The sequence below is a fragment of the Diprion similis genome, chromosome 5 (assembly GCF_021155765.1).
Source record: "Diprion similis isolate iyDipSimi1 chromosome 5, iyDipSimi1.1, whole genome shotgun sequence".
NCBI classification, from domain to species: Eukaryota; Metazoa; Arthropoda; class Insecta; order Hymenoptera; family Diprionidae; genus Diprion; species Diprion similis.
The window spans coordinates 6,416,912-6,432,287 of NC_060109.1; the positions used below are offsets into that span (position 1 = coordinate 6,416,912).

The following is a 15,376-nucleotide window of genomic DNA, read 5'->3' on the forward strand; positions in this document are numbered from 1 at the left end:
AGCACGTATCGAGGGTTTTCTAATACCCATACCAAGTTTGACTTTAGTAAGCATGGTTATGTTAACTGCCCAACCTGCTGCACGTTCTGTCCACTTTGCTTCCTTGTCACGACTGCGTTGCAACGCTGCCTGAGCCAACCTTTCATCAGCCTCGTGTCTAAATTTTAGATCTTTACTTTTCGCATAGGCAATATCATGTTCTCGACAGGCTTTGTCCAACAAATTCACTCCCGTTTGACCGCTGGCAAGACGCTGCTGCAAACGGGTTCCAGGACCGCAGAACTGATGACCCGGTAGATGTAGCTCAATGGGTAAGTTATTGATTGCGGTATTTAACATTCCTCGTCCTCTGGGCATGTGTGCTATCAAGCGTCCGAAAAACAACTGATCAGTATGTATTCGCCCACTGAGACTCATGCAACAACATGAAATTTATGAAACAGTCCGTCACTTTACCAATCAAAAATTTGGACAACGACGTGCAACATGTGTCAAAAATTAATCGCCACGGTAAACTATTACCGACATCCGTAAGAAGTATTATTTGCGGACCTTCGAATTGCGGAAAAACCAACGTAGTTATCAGCCTTCTCATTAATCCCAACGGATTACGTTTCCAGAATGTATACATATATTCCAAGTCTTTGGCACAGCCAAAATATGAATATTTACGCAAGGTCTTGAATCGTGTACCTGGTGTGTCCTATCTTACCTATTCCAACAATTGTGACGTAATTCCGGTAAAGCAATCCAAGCCGAACACGATTTTTATTTTCGACGATATTGCCTGTGATAAGCAGGACGTGGTTAGGGAATATTTCTGCATGGGTCGACATAAATCAGTTGATTGTTTCTATCTGTGTCAAACATACACAAGAATCCCCAAACATCTGATTGGTGACAATGCAAACTTCATAATTCTTTTCAAACAAGACGCTAAGAACTTGCGGCATGTATTCGATGATCATGTGAATACAAATATGAAGTATGTTGAATTTGAAAAATTATGCTCCATCTGCTGGCGTTCGAAGTATGGATTTCTTACGATTGATAAAGATAGTCCTATGAATTCCGGCCGATATCGCAGAGGGTTCGATGAATTTATCATAAAAACGTGATGTAACCCGCCTGAGGTTACAGTGTTACGTCTGAATGTGTGCCTATAACATCTTCAAGTATGCTGAAGACAACGGAATCTGAGACCGATTTAAAGCGCAATATAGTGGAAGCAAGCGATGCGGTGAGGAAGAAATATCAAGCATTGAAAACTGATCGCATAGCCGACAGCGAAGCGATGGAGAGAACTTTTAAACCGATTGTTGAGCCGCTGACTGCTATAGCAAAGGCATCTGAGTTCAAAGTGGATGCTATAAAGCATGAAGTGTTTGCTGAAAATGATGATGATGATGATGAATTGGATAATAGTATGGCTTGGGACTATTACAAACAGACTCCAAACTCAGAATATCGCATACAAAAACCGAATCAATCGCTTATCAGGAAAGTATTTCAACGCAGAGTGGGTCTGGAGAAATCTACACCTAATACACGTGGAAGCAGTGATATCAAAGATCACGCGAACGTTACGATTGAGCGAACTATTCCCATCTTGCGTGAAACGGCTTACACGACGCCAGTCACCGAATCTCATACGGAATCGCCGTGGTCGGCGTTGATGGAGCAGATGGCTGACCCTGATACTTCAATGCACATGGAACGCGCGTTCGAGGAAAACTTTGGCACTTTGGCCAAGAATTATATAATGAATTCAATTCGCGATACGGCAAATACAATGGATTCGGTTAACGGAATTAGATTTGTGAACAATGATGGGGCCCCTGGTTTCATGATTGGTGACTCAACGATTGAATTTGAGCTAGATCATTTTTACGTTAAAAACATGCGATTCAAAACAACTCCGGGTACATTGGAACTCATGTTTAAGAAAATCCCCGACGAAGATATTTACACGGATGATGATTTTCGTAAATATCGCGACATCATAGATTCGACAAATGCCCACAAAAGAGGCTATCTAAAAACTGGTCAAGTATGCGGGAATAAATCCTACAAATATCGGAACATTATACGCAAGTTATTTCCAAGTCGCTCGGCACTCGGCGAAGGTCTCAACACCAGTAAACATATCGTGCGAAAGAATTCTCGATTAGCGTATACATATTGGGATGATCCAAACGAGTTGGTGGACAGGTTGTGGTTATTGAGTCATTCCGAGGCTGCTGGTAACACGGCTAACACGAATGAGATTATCTCAATAGTGGAGGAATTACGTGAAGCTAATATTATTTTTGAAGAATGAGTGGGGAGAAAATACAGCTGGTCAGAGAGCTGCATGCACCGGCTCGTCGTAACTTTAAGCGCCGACGAGTGATCGTGAAAGGCTTTGATGACTTGTGGCAAGCGGATTTGGTCGAAATGCGGCAGTATGTCAAAATAAATCAAAATATCAATTACATTCTAACGGTCATCGACGTGTTATCCAAATTCGCGTGGGCTGTGGCACTGAAAAATAAGTGTGCTCAATCGGTTGTCGACGGATTTAAAGAAGTTCTTCAAAGCGGCCGTTCACCTAAGAATCTTCAGTCGGACGACGGTAAAGAATTTTTCAATGCCGAATTAAAAAATTTAATAAAAAAGCACAACATCAACCATTACTCAATCTACAGCGCTATGAAGGCATCGGTGATAGAACGTTGGAATCGCACACTCAAGGATAAAATGTGGCGATCATTCAGCCTGAACGGATCATACAAATGGATTGATAATATACAACAGTTGGTGGCGGAATACAATAAGAGCAAACATCGTACCACGGGTATGGCACCGATAAAAGTGAAACGTAAAAATACAAATCAGTTACTCGCAACAGTCTACAGCAACGTTAAACAAGTTAAGCCAGCAAATTATAAAGTGGGCGATTTCGTAAGAGTTAGCAAGTACAAGACGATATTCGCAAAAGGTTACACACCAAATTGGTCGACCGAAATTTTTAAGATTCAAAAAGTACAAAACACAAATCCGCGAACTTATCTTCTGATAGATCAGCAGTCAAACCCAATCGAGGGAGATTTCTGTGAACAAGAACTGCATTCCGTGAAATATCCCGACATATATTTAGTGGAGAAAGTTTTGAAGAGAAAAGGAAGTGGTTGGGTCTGGATAAATCACATAATTCTTGGATAAATAAAGACAATGCATTGTAGTCGTTTTATTCACATCGTGTTTATATTTTTTGTTAAATAAATATTATTTCTATACAGATGGTGTAATTTTTACATGTCCCCAGGGTAACGTGTTTGTACTATCGGGTAGTAAATATCACTTATTATCGTGATGGCTTAAAGCAAGTTTCAATTGTCGAATTGAATACACTTTATGCAGATTCGAACGAATGGTTCGCTGCGTTTTTGAAATACTCTCGTGTTGGTTAAGGCAGTCGAGATAATTTTCGAAAGTTATTCGATTGTTCAATACATTATTTTTCACACCTTTTGCTCTCTTCGCGATCTTATTGTCATCCATTCGCGTCGCATACATTTTGGATCGCAATTAGACAAATTCAGTCATTATTTCGCCATTTCTCTCATCCTTTATTAGTCCTACAACTTTTATGTTGACCTGAGGGATTTTATAAATATTATCCGCAGGATAATCGCTGGTGTCGAATCTGTCAATATTGTTGCGAATGAATTCATAAACGTCGCAAGATTTTATTTCATAAATAAGACTATCCGTATCGGTATACATTAACTTACAATTTGATTTCAACTTTGGTAACATGAAAAAATAATGAAAGTCGTAGACGCAAATTTTGGATAAAACTAGAATGGCCATTCCGGCGTAAATTGGCTTGTTAAATATCACTCCGAGCCTGTTCAGCTGTATCACAACGAAATTTTCATCGAATATACTTCGACTGTGGAAATTTGGTCGCGATATTAGTGCTTTGGCACCGCAACGTCCATGCCATTTTTGCGCTAACTTGACGTCGGAATATTTACGAACATTTTCCATCGTTTTACCAAATACCGCGTTGTTCATCAGTTTGTACAGATTCTGTTCGAATTTGTTAGCACTTTTGGCTCTTAACGCCGTGTTCAAATCAATATAACTCTTTAACCATGCTGATTGTTTGAATTTCAATATTCTATGAATTTTACGCAATATCAAACCGTTTGTCACACACTGTTGCAAATTACGATGATGTATAACATAACGTGTCTTGTTCTGCAACGTAGCTAAAAGTTTCGGAGTTTTCCCACCGGGGGGTTTTTGATGATTTGGACAAAAGGGTAAGTCTTGATGTAATACGTAAACATTGGTGGGATATTCGAAATCTACCTCCAATATGTATCCATCATCAGACTCTTCGCCAACGTGCATGAAATCAAAATCATGTACTCGATGCACCCATTCAAAATTTCTACAATGCAGGTACTGAGACATCGCCCAACCATATAAATTATTTACGTCTAAGTAGAGCAATGATTTGGTTTCCAACTGCGGATTGTAATCTGTCATACATTTATTATTCGCTTTACTGTATCGATTCGAGCATTGACTCAATCCTCCACGCAAGCCTCCTCCAATGAACAGCAGCATATCAACGTCCGTTAGCAATTCCAGCTGAATTTTGGTGTTGAAAAGCATGCAATCCCAAGTAAAACCGGGTAAGGTACAGTAGTGTGCTGGATCTAGCTTATATATTCGAAGGCAATTATCGCGGAAATTTTGAAAGACGTCTGGGAGGAGCATTACGTCAATTTTCAGATACAAATCACTATTAAAACTGTGCCAAACGTTCTGTGCATGAGCATAGTCTTCGTCTTCAATATTTTGGTCGTTCAATACGTTATAAAATGATTCTTTCGAGGGTAATGAGCGTTCGTTCAGTCGGTCAGCTTCGGTCACGTAATCATACGGAAATATCCCTTTGCGGGTTAGAAGATTGAATTGCGAATCTGTGGCGTTGGGGAGTTGACATTTCAAATTCGTTAAATCATTGTGCCGCAGGTAAGAACTTAGTTCGGCTAAACTCGAACTCATACGCCGATAAGAATCGATGAATTGAAGTCTTACGGCGAGGCTGTGAAACGTCTGGGTGAATGCTATGTACTTTTCTTTAGTAATTGGTAGAACACTGAGCGAGGATGATTTAATATTAGCCAATTCATCGATTATGAAGTGCGCATCGTAACCACTCAAGTTGTGGAACACAACGGGTACGGTGCGATTGAGTTTGTAATTCAGATTACAATTTGAATGTGCAGGCCCACGATATAGTCCTCTAACATGACAATGATCCGTCACGCGATCATTTAGATGCACAAATTTTAGCTCGCAAATGTGACATACTTCAGCGTTTTCGAATTCAGCCTATTGTTGACCAGACAATTGATACATAGGTTTCTTTTGATTGAAGTACTCAGCTACCCTGACTGCGATTCCATGTAAATGATGGGCTAACCATTTCTGACAATCGACACTTCGATAGGAATTGTAATATGATAGCGACTCATCGTGACTACATTTAAAATAATAACCTACGCTATATGGTACATGTTTCTGATATATCTTCGTATGCGATGATTCAGAAGACTGTGAGGATTTCTCCAACAAACACTCAAAATCTGCGTAAACTATGTATGGTACTTGCATTTTGTTCGAGTAATTCACAAACTGTAACCACTTGTTGAACTGATCTGGAAGCGTGAGTTTACAAGGTGTATCTGGACTGCAACCAAGCCTGTGCGCGAGCAATTTTGCTTCGGAGTAGAAAAAATGTAAACATCGATTACAAACATGGATTGCATCCGTACGTGCGTTTAATTGACGATTGACTCGTCGCGATAAATTTTTAATCCAACAGAAGTGTGTTCTTTCATGGGAGAATTCATCGTCAAAGTTTTCATCGTGTAGCATGAGCAAGTTGTTGTGTTCGATATTTGGGTTTTCATACCGACTGATGAGTAGTGGTACGACTTGATGCCGCTTCCCCCTTTCTTCAGAATATATACATTCACGGAAATATTATCAAGTTTCTCAAATTTCGGAATGTAATTTAATTTTGTAGGGAATTTGATACCAGTGAAATTGAATACTTGATTGTAATGGGGGTAGTAAGTTACTCGATTCACGTGTGAAGCAGCAGGATGTCGAGCGGATACGCAAGCCCAAGCAAAACAAGCGTTATCGGCATTTTGAACATTAACCACGGCTTTTTTAACCTTAATATCGCTCGGCAAGTTTATCCACATCGAACCTACCAACGGCTCATACTTTTCAATGTTAACTAATAAGTCATGTATACTAATCAAGGCCCAGCCACTATCGCGCTCCTGAAATTCTTCGATTTGAGCCAGTAGAGGTGATGCAACATACTCTTCGTACCATTCCGCCAGATTCGAGGTTGTTTGAAGAGTGGCGTTCTTCGTATGGAAGAATTTTGTTTCGGATTTCACATCCAGGACAAAAGTTGCAGATAGCGTGGTGTTGACTTTCAGATGGTGATGCTGGCGAAGCAATGTGTTGAGTTTCTCGAAAATAACTGTGTATGCAGCTGTGAGGAATAGTTTTAGATCGCCGATTCGAACGTTGGTGATTACTCCGGTGATCAAAAGCTTCTCGAACGCAGATTCCAAATCATTCCATTGAATGGCCGGAGCGTCGTGCGAGCCGCCTCGAATTGAAGGGTTTGACACAGCACGTTGAGAGGTCAATTTAACAATGAGAGTCTGAATCTTCCGTATATCGGCAAAACTGGTGGTTCGATCTCTGTAAAAGTCGTTGAGGGTTTTTAGAAGTTTGAGACTAATAGTGTTCCACTGCGAAGCGAGATCTTCATTGGAGTCCGTAGTGAGTCGCTGGTATGCAATGTCTAATTTATCAATTACGGTATGAAACTCGTCGAACCGGTTTGCCATTGTGCCTCCAAAAAACTGTTGCGAAAATTATATGAACAGCACTCGTGATACAATGTACGATTCAACTCGCAGCTACTCTTCGCGCAAAGTATTAGCAATTATGCTATAGTTCTCATTAGCAGCTCTAACGTAAATATATTCATCGACTACGGAGAGATCCTGGTAAAAAAAGTATATTGGATCCCACTCGATGTCTTTGAATCTGGATATCGCTGATGACTGTGATGGGATGCGTGGTTCGCAACGAGCCGGCTCGTCAGATTGCGTGAGCAGGGAAATGTGACACTTGTGGCAGTATTGGGGAAAATCAATCAAGTTGTTGCACGTTGATTTGAAATATGCAGTTCCTAGAGATCGCGGTCGGATTGAATGATCACGTATAACTTGTTTATAGCACTGATGGCGCACGTTCAGAAAAATTGGTGGAAGAAAGAATCGATTTTCACCTTGATATATATTGCCGGCGTAGAAGTGATAGGCAACGAACTTGTAGTAATACACTGTGAGGATGCGAGATAGCAGTGCAGCATTTCATATTGCGGTGAGGAGTGGTGGGGGAAGCCGTTCAGCGGTAGCAGAAGCGTTGTGTAATTGCCGACTGCAAGACAATGTATTGACATTGAGTGGCCTTTGAGCTTGAGGCCGGAAATGATACTGCAGAAATTATATTTTAAGGGGAATGTGTGGAGGCGTGTTCCTACACTTCCTGCATCAAAACAGAAAGTTGATACTTTTGACAATATGTTTTAATTTCGTCATCACTTCGTCGCACTTGGTACAACCCTCTGTTGATCAGGTTGTTTCGAATAAGCTGTCTCCACAAACTCGACACGTAAACGAGTTGGGTTCAACATATGAGATGTGGAATAGTACATTGTTGTGAAATTGGGATTTGTCGGAACTGAAAAAATCCTATGAGTTTACAATTTTGATGACAGATGATTTAAAGGTGTTGTTTCTACTCACTGGGTGATGAAACAGCGCAGGCCAATGTAGCCTGGTTATGTACCAACAATTATGTACCATGTGCCAACAACGCTAACAGTGCCGCAACGAACTCGAGCCCACTGTTGGGCAAAGGGTTTTCGCAGGGGCTCGCGGGTTAGCCGATCGGTCCAGTCGATTCGGGTCGCAACTACCCGGACGTTGGGGTTCAGATGGAAGTCTGACATGATGAAAGATTTTGCAACTGCGTATTTTTTCTGGAAAACTGCTTTCACATGATGTTAATGTTGCAGTGGGGCGAAAAAATCTGAGGGATCGTGTTATTTTTGAATGTGCTAAATCGCGAAAAAACGACAGGATTATGCGGAGAGGCCCCCGGCGTGTATTAATTGGGCAGCTGGCCAGGGTTCTACTTACCATTGCACTCACTGATGGTAATCACCCACTGATAGTAACACTCACGGGGGTTGAGAACCGCGGGTTGAGAACCACACACACACACACACGCACACTCACACGCACACGCACACGCTCGCACACATACACACACATACACGCGCGCGCGTTGAGCCAGAACCAACATATCTACGTTAAGTCAGCTTAGGCCGGTCACACGGACGCACGCACACCTCACACTCAACCAACATACTATTACTATTACTACTGAGAACGATCCGTTACACATAGAAAGGTAATATTCATAATTCAATGAAATTATGATTTAGAAAATGTTGGAGGAGGAACTGCTCGAATTGACTTATTTTTTGATAATGATGGCGAGACTGAGTGCCGTTGGGCCATGTCGGTCAGCGTCAGTGATATTCTGGAGCACAGCCACACCTTCGATCGGTACGAGTAGTTCAATGGTATTTGTTACGATGATATTCGGCAACTTAGTCTTCGCGAATTTAGAATTTGTGTTGTTTTACTGAAAGTTATTGTCTGAAATGTTCGAATGTTTCACTTGCGGTTAATAATATGAAAACGATCAATTATTATCAGATGGAAATCGGAAGTTAATCAAAATTTATATTGAAATTGTTATTATTACGTCCACTTGAAACTAGAGTAGTAAGCCCAATAGATGGACACCGACCAGTAGATAGACACTTCGTCAATAAATTAATTATGACGATTTTTCAACAGTACAACACGATTGAATGTTTTTTGTATCAATAAAACTAAACTCTCAATTATGCATTTCTAACAACAGTTTTTCTTCAACTTTTAAATTTCGCACAATAAAAATATCAACGTTCGACCTCACGCTGCGATGCCCGCGAAACGTGCTCGCTAGTAAGACTTGCTCTGTGGACGCGTCGGCTTTTTGCTAGAAATAAGCGTTACAGTATCAATTGGAGGGGTAAGTCATACGTCATTACACTTGCATTTAAAGTGGCTACTAACTATTTTAACAATAATTTAGAAAATATATGACATATTCGTATATTCGCTGTCCATCTAATGGCTATGAATTCATAACCTCAAAACCAATAAATGGACAAGGTCGCGGCTTATGCGAATATGAGTTTGTCTAGGTACCCAAGTATATATCTTGTCGATTACGAATTGACAAAATGACTGTATTAATCTACATAAATGAATATTGTTTGTTATTTGGATGTCAAAAATCGGACGAGTATACAAATTATACCAGTATTCTGATAGTGACTTGAGAAAAGCCCTTGAAAGATGCAGAAATGGAGAGTCTTTTAGGAAAGTGGCTGCTGAAACAAATATTCCTAGATCCACACTATTTTCTAAAATCAAGGACAATATTCCGTTGCTTGCAAAGAAAGGCCCGGAAACCATATTATCAAGTGACGAAGAGAATCGTATAGAAAAATGGATTCTGGGTAAAGCTAGATTAGGCTTTCCGATGCATGCAGATGAAGTTAAAGTTGCTGTGCAAAGAGTTTTAAACGAAGCTGGGCGAGAATCTACGTTTAAAGATAATAAAACAGGTGACAAGTGGCTGACACTATTTCTCAAGAAACATTTAGAAATAAAAAAGAAACAGACTGAATTGATCTCAAAAAGTCGGGCATGTGTAACTGAAGAAAAATTAAAGAAATGGTTCAATGAAGTGAAAACTTATTTACAGGAAAATGACTTTATTAGTGTTCTAGAGAGACCAGAAAGTATTTTTAATGGCGATGAGACTGGAATTCAATTATGTCCCAAGAGTGGTCGCCTCCTCGGACCAAGAACAGAACAAAATTTCTTTAAAATAACATCTGGTCAAGAGAAAGAAGCAGTGACTGTGTTGTGTTCATTTTCTGCTGCAAGGACTTCTCTACCCCCAATGATAATGTTCCCACACAAGCGAATGCCAGCGCACTTGACACAATCTGTCCCAGCTGATTGGGCAATTGGACGCTCAGACTCAGGTTGGATGGTATCGAGTACTTTTTATGAGTACATAGCAAATGTTTTCTATCCCTGGTGTGTGAAGGAAAAAGTGCAAATTCCCGTTATTTACTTTCTTGATGGACACAAATCTCACTTATCGTTGGAATTGAGTGATTTTTGCACAAAGCATGATATTATTCTGGTTTCCCTTTTTCCAAATGCAACCCACATCATTCAACCATGTGACGTTGCAATATTCAGAGCTCTCAAGTACAAATGGCGAAAGAAAGTTCAACTTTATAAGCAAGAAACTCAAGTATCTCTCACAAAAGCAACTTTTGCTCCGTTATTTAAGAAAGCTTTTGATCAGCTAAGCGTTGATGCAATAAAAAATGGCTTTCAAAAGTGCGGGTTATTTCCCTTTGATGCGAATGCTGTTGACTACGATCGATGCATATCAACTCGTCGACAAAAATTGGATTCAAAAGTTGCTACTGGAGAATCAGAAGTTTTATTGGAGTATAGTGATTACTCTTCGACTAAACAATTATTTGATAGCTTTATTGATAAATAAAAACCCAAGGAGTTCATTAAAATGAGAAATAATAATCAGAGTTGTAATGATGCAGTATACATTGCGACCCGTCAATCGATGCACGCCTACTGGGGATCGTGTCAGCAGCAAGGATGAGGACAAATGAGGCTTACGATACGTCACAAAATTAAGGAATTGTTAAATCGGTGAATCAGGCTGCAAAGTAATAATTCTCCGAAATAAACAGAAGGAAAATTTGTTGGGCGCCAGGTACGCTGTACCACGATAATCTGAAAGATAATAGGGAAAAAAGGAAAAGGGAACTCGATAGCTCAGTATTTGGCGGAGGGAAGTGGCCGGATAGTGAACGGACAACACACTTTTCTACTATAAAAATTGCCCAAAATTAAAGGTAACGAAATGTTAGTCTATTAATAAAGGACGGAAGTAGTTTTCAAAAGTCTACCTGAATCCTACACAGTCCTCGGTGAAGGATGGTAACAAACAAAGGTTAATTCCACAAACTCGATACAAGAAACGGAAATAATAACATAACTAAAATAAAACAATCTTCTCTGATCGAATTACACGGACGATAAGAAGAAACTCGTTACAAAATAAAGATAGTAACTTAAATTGCTATAAACAATCTTCGATGAGCGAGATACAAGTAATCGTAAACTTGATACAACGCGAGAATAATAACGATAACTAAAATTGAAACACAATCTTCGATAAGTGAGATGCAAGAAAGCTTAACGGAATAAGGTACGGAATAAACAAAACGTGACAGCTGGTAACGAAAGACTCGATATAATACAAAGGAGTCGAAAACGAAATATACAGCGTCAGCTGTCACAAGACTAGAACTCGTCTAATTACAAAATAATGGTAACAAAAATCTTAACGTTCAATTATGACCGGTAACGGTATTTTAAACAATACGAGATATACTACTTATTGCGCACGCGCTGAGTCTACATTAAAGAGGAGCGTACGATCGCGCGGCTCACGTCACAACGAGGAGAAGGTACGGTGGCGTAACCACTCAGGAAGCGTCCGATTTATAACTCGACAGCTCTCGAAAAACACACTGGCGTAGCGCGACTTCGATTCACCGCGATATTTCGATATCTCGAGCACAGCGCCACGCGGTAGCGGGAGATAGCGCGGGGACGATTCAAACAAGGACGCCACCAAGATGGCCGCAACCGACGCTATTGCGCAATATTACGCAACTGTTGCGCAAATACACAAGATACACTTTTTGACTAGCGGTAACGAGACAATAAAATCAGATACGATATTCAAATTAACATAAACGATAGCCGAAGCAATATTTCTTCACAATAAAACAGTTAAATTACCCGAAAACACAAGAAAACTAGAATGACGCCGTCGCCACGCGGACGCGGGGAGAGGGGGCCATGCGAGGTAAAATTAACAGAAAATTCGGCAACAAAATCAGGGACGTTAATGATTAGTTAGGCTCATCGAAATGGTCATTAAATAAATTAATAAGCCACACGAAAACTCGAGATACGGAAAGTTACGACTTAAACGGTCACCAAGACAAAAGATAAGCAATTGCGTCTCAGGGGTTCGAGCGGTAACAAAAGCTCACTTACCAACAGAAGAAACAGGAATTACTCCCTCGTACACTAAGTAAAGAGTTCTGGCGGTTAACAACACAGACTCACAACACAAAAATAATAAAGAAGGAAAGTACGGTAACGATACAAGGGACGAGAAAACGAAGGAACGATATAAACGATAAAAAGCAGCAAGGCAGGATAGAGAACACGTCTGATCAGATCAAGTCTAGATGCAGAAGTAAGACGTTCGGGGACTCTTCCGCGCACCGTCGTTGTTGCAGCGGCGTTGCCTGCCGAACTTCTTAGGCGGGACGTTAAGTGGCAGCACCTCCTGGGCATGATTTCTGGCAGGCCTCGCAGCACACGCAGCTTTCGCCGTGCCTAACCCCTTCGGAATGCATGGGCGGTACTTGCAGCGGTACTGAGCCGATAGAGGGCTCTTTAATGTTCCCGAGGTTGTTGGTAATCATCATGTTACGGCCGTAGACATCCCTCATGACTGACCTGGCCGATTTCAACTTCATCGGCCCAGGGCGACGAAACAGCTGAGTGGGCATGTCGTTCAGGCGAGCAGATTCGCTCGCATTTCTCGGCTCCGTAGATGATGTTGTTAGCAGCAGCCTCGTAGCTCTCGGAAACGTATACGGGGGAGGCACGGGTACTAACTGCGAGGCGTTGAGCGACCTGCTAGGGTGGTTTCATCCTTGTAGATGTATCCTCGGAGTCGGAATGTCGGTAGCTGCTCTTTTTCCCTCCTCTCTCTCCGCCTTTATCGCTCAGGATAGCTCGGGATAGGTGGGAAGAAAGGGAAACAAAATCGAAAGAAATTAGTTATAGTACTTAAGATTACATAAGTGACCATATCGACTGCCAATAATCCCTGCTACCTTTTCACGATAACGGGGATATCGGAGGTCATATAACGCGGTGCAAATCGCCGTGTTACAACATATTGTGGAAGATTTGTATTGATAATTTAGAGTTAGCAGAAGAAAGACAATATGAACAAGAAAACGAAAAAGAAAAAATATCTCGAGAAGACTCTCAACAGAACGTGATGGAAGATGTCTGCACGAAAGACTGCGTTAAAGAAGGAAAATCGAGTGAGAACAGTAATAATTTTACTTTGTCGCTGGCAGGTCAAAGTGCCACTGAGGAAACTACTAGTCCAGCGATTCTAAGTCCTGAGAAGAGTATACAGGGAGTACTTACAGATGATGACGGAAGTCTTATTGACATCCCAAATGCTTCTATAATTCTTGATGTTCCTGTGATAGATGTGAGTGATATAGATAAGTTAAAAGAAATAGGTATAATTGATCATTCTAGTTCAACAAACACTGATATTGATCAGTCAAGTGATATTGAAGTCATCCGTACTATTATTGAAACAAATTTAAATCATGAAAATCCAAAGAGTATGACTGACACGAATGATGATAAATCTAATACCTCCAAAATATCTGAACTGCATGTAATGCATGAAACTGAGAGGGATAATTTGAATGACAATGAGAAAGAAGTAATAGAGAGATGCGAAAATGTTTCTAGTCCTACTGACCTAGTCACAGAGGCTATTTTTGCAGAAAACAAAAATAATGATAGTAAGTTGATATCATTAAGAATATATTCTATATTTTATTTTTTATTCATTATGATATTTTTTTAGACCCCAGGATCTTTCAAATTATGAATGACAGAAGACAAAATGAAGCCTATTTCTTTAGAAAACAAGAATAATGATAATAAGTTGATATCATTATAAATATATTCGATTTTGAATTAATTTTCATATTTTTTTAGATTCCAGGATCGTTCAAACTAGGAATGAAAGAAAAGGAAATGAAAATGAGCTGACCAAGCAAATCTCTTCTGAAAAAAAACTACATCTGACATAAACATCTTCTATGGCCTTCAACCGGTTCAAGTAAAACTAAAGTTAACAAGAAAATGGAAAAACTACCATGTGTTCTCACAACTTCAGAGTGGAGAGAGTACCAATTTGAAAAGAGAAAGGAAAAGGAAAAAAAAGAATTGGAAGCACGAGGAAGAATCTTACAACGGAAAATTAAAAGAGAAGAAACTGACATAAAGAAGCAAAAACTCAAAGAAAAGAAAGAGAATTGAAAAAAGCAGAAAGAGCTAAGATGAAAGAAGAGGAAATAAAGGTGAAAGAAGAGAAAAGGAAGATGAAAGAAGAGAAAATGAAGTTGAAAGAAGAGGCAATGAAGATAAAGAAAGAGAAGGCTGAGCAAAAAGTAGCAGTAAGGGCCATTAATTTGAAAAGGAAATCAAGTTCAAAGATTGAAACAGCAGCCTCGAAGAGAAGCCCATTGCAAATTATTGATGTAAATGCAGTAGATAAAAACCCTGGTGTTGATTTGATTACAGAAAAATAAAAATCATCAACTTTAATTATTGTTTTTAATTCATTTTCAATCCGTCCATCTACTGGGGTTTTCACATATTCACCGATTCTTTTTATTTTTACGTATTCAAACATACTGCTTGACATAAAAAAAATATCTTATTCATTTCTTGTGTTATTTTTTCGAATGATTCTGAATTTTTTTTCTTTAAAGAAACCATTATACTCTTAAGCGTCTATCTATTGGGCTTACTACCCTACTTGATCCTTGCGAATCAGGGCCGCACTTGATTTGTTTGAAGGAAATGGAATACCATAGAAATATCTATCCGCGAAATACTTAGAACAAGTGAAAAACAATAAAAAGTTCAAATTAGGCGATAGTAAGTCTTTCCAATTTACAGTATCAATTGAAAGCTTGTAGTTTGACGAATTAGCTGAAGACTTTAGGCTGGTCATAATGAAGATATTCCGATCACTACTATTGCTTCTAAGGGCTAATACGGGTTGACGTCCACACACCTCGCAAGTTGACAGACGAAAGACATGACTTCTTGAGCCTGACGGTCCAAGAGCCTTCAGTTGCAACAAGTTACAACTGTAACTAGACAATGAGGTGTGAAGGCGACTCCCTGGT

General features: G+C 39.9%; 1 protein-coding gene across 1 annotated transcript; it reads right to left on the minus strand.

The window, feature by feature from the left end:
- Positions 1-3,570: 3,570 nt before the first annotated feature.
- Positions 3,571-6,944, minus strand: LOC124406244. Its single transcript, XM_046881597.1, has 4 exons — positions 6,107-6,944; positions 5,841-6,023; positions 5,569-5,786; positions 3,571-5,397 (listed from the first exon to the last, which is right to left on the minus strand). Exons 1-4 carry the CDS (start codon positions 6,942-6,944, stop codon positions 3,571-3,573), a joined length of 3,066 nt encoding a protein of 1,021 aa, XP_046737553.1.
- Positions 6,945-15,376: the final 8,432 nt, after the last annotated feature.

Bases quoted from the DNA above. Each gene is read 5' to 3' on its own strand.
- LOC124406244 (XM_046881597.1), bottom strand. From the start codon at position 6,944: ATGGCAAACCGGTTCGACGAGTTTCATACCGTAATTGATAAATTAGAC. The intron at 6,024-6,106 runs GTATCAAATTCC...TATATTCTGAAG, and splicing joins TCAAGTATTCAATTTCACTG to AAAGGGGGAAGCGGCATCAA. The intron at 5,398-5,568 runs GTAGGTTATTAT...GGTCAACAATAG, and splicing joins AGAAACATGTACCATATAGC to GCTGAATTCGAAAACGCTGA.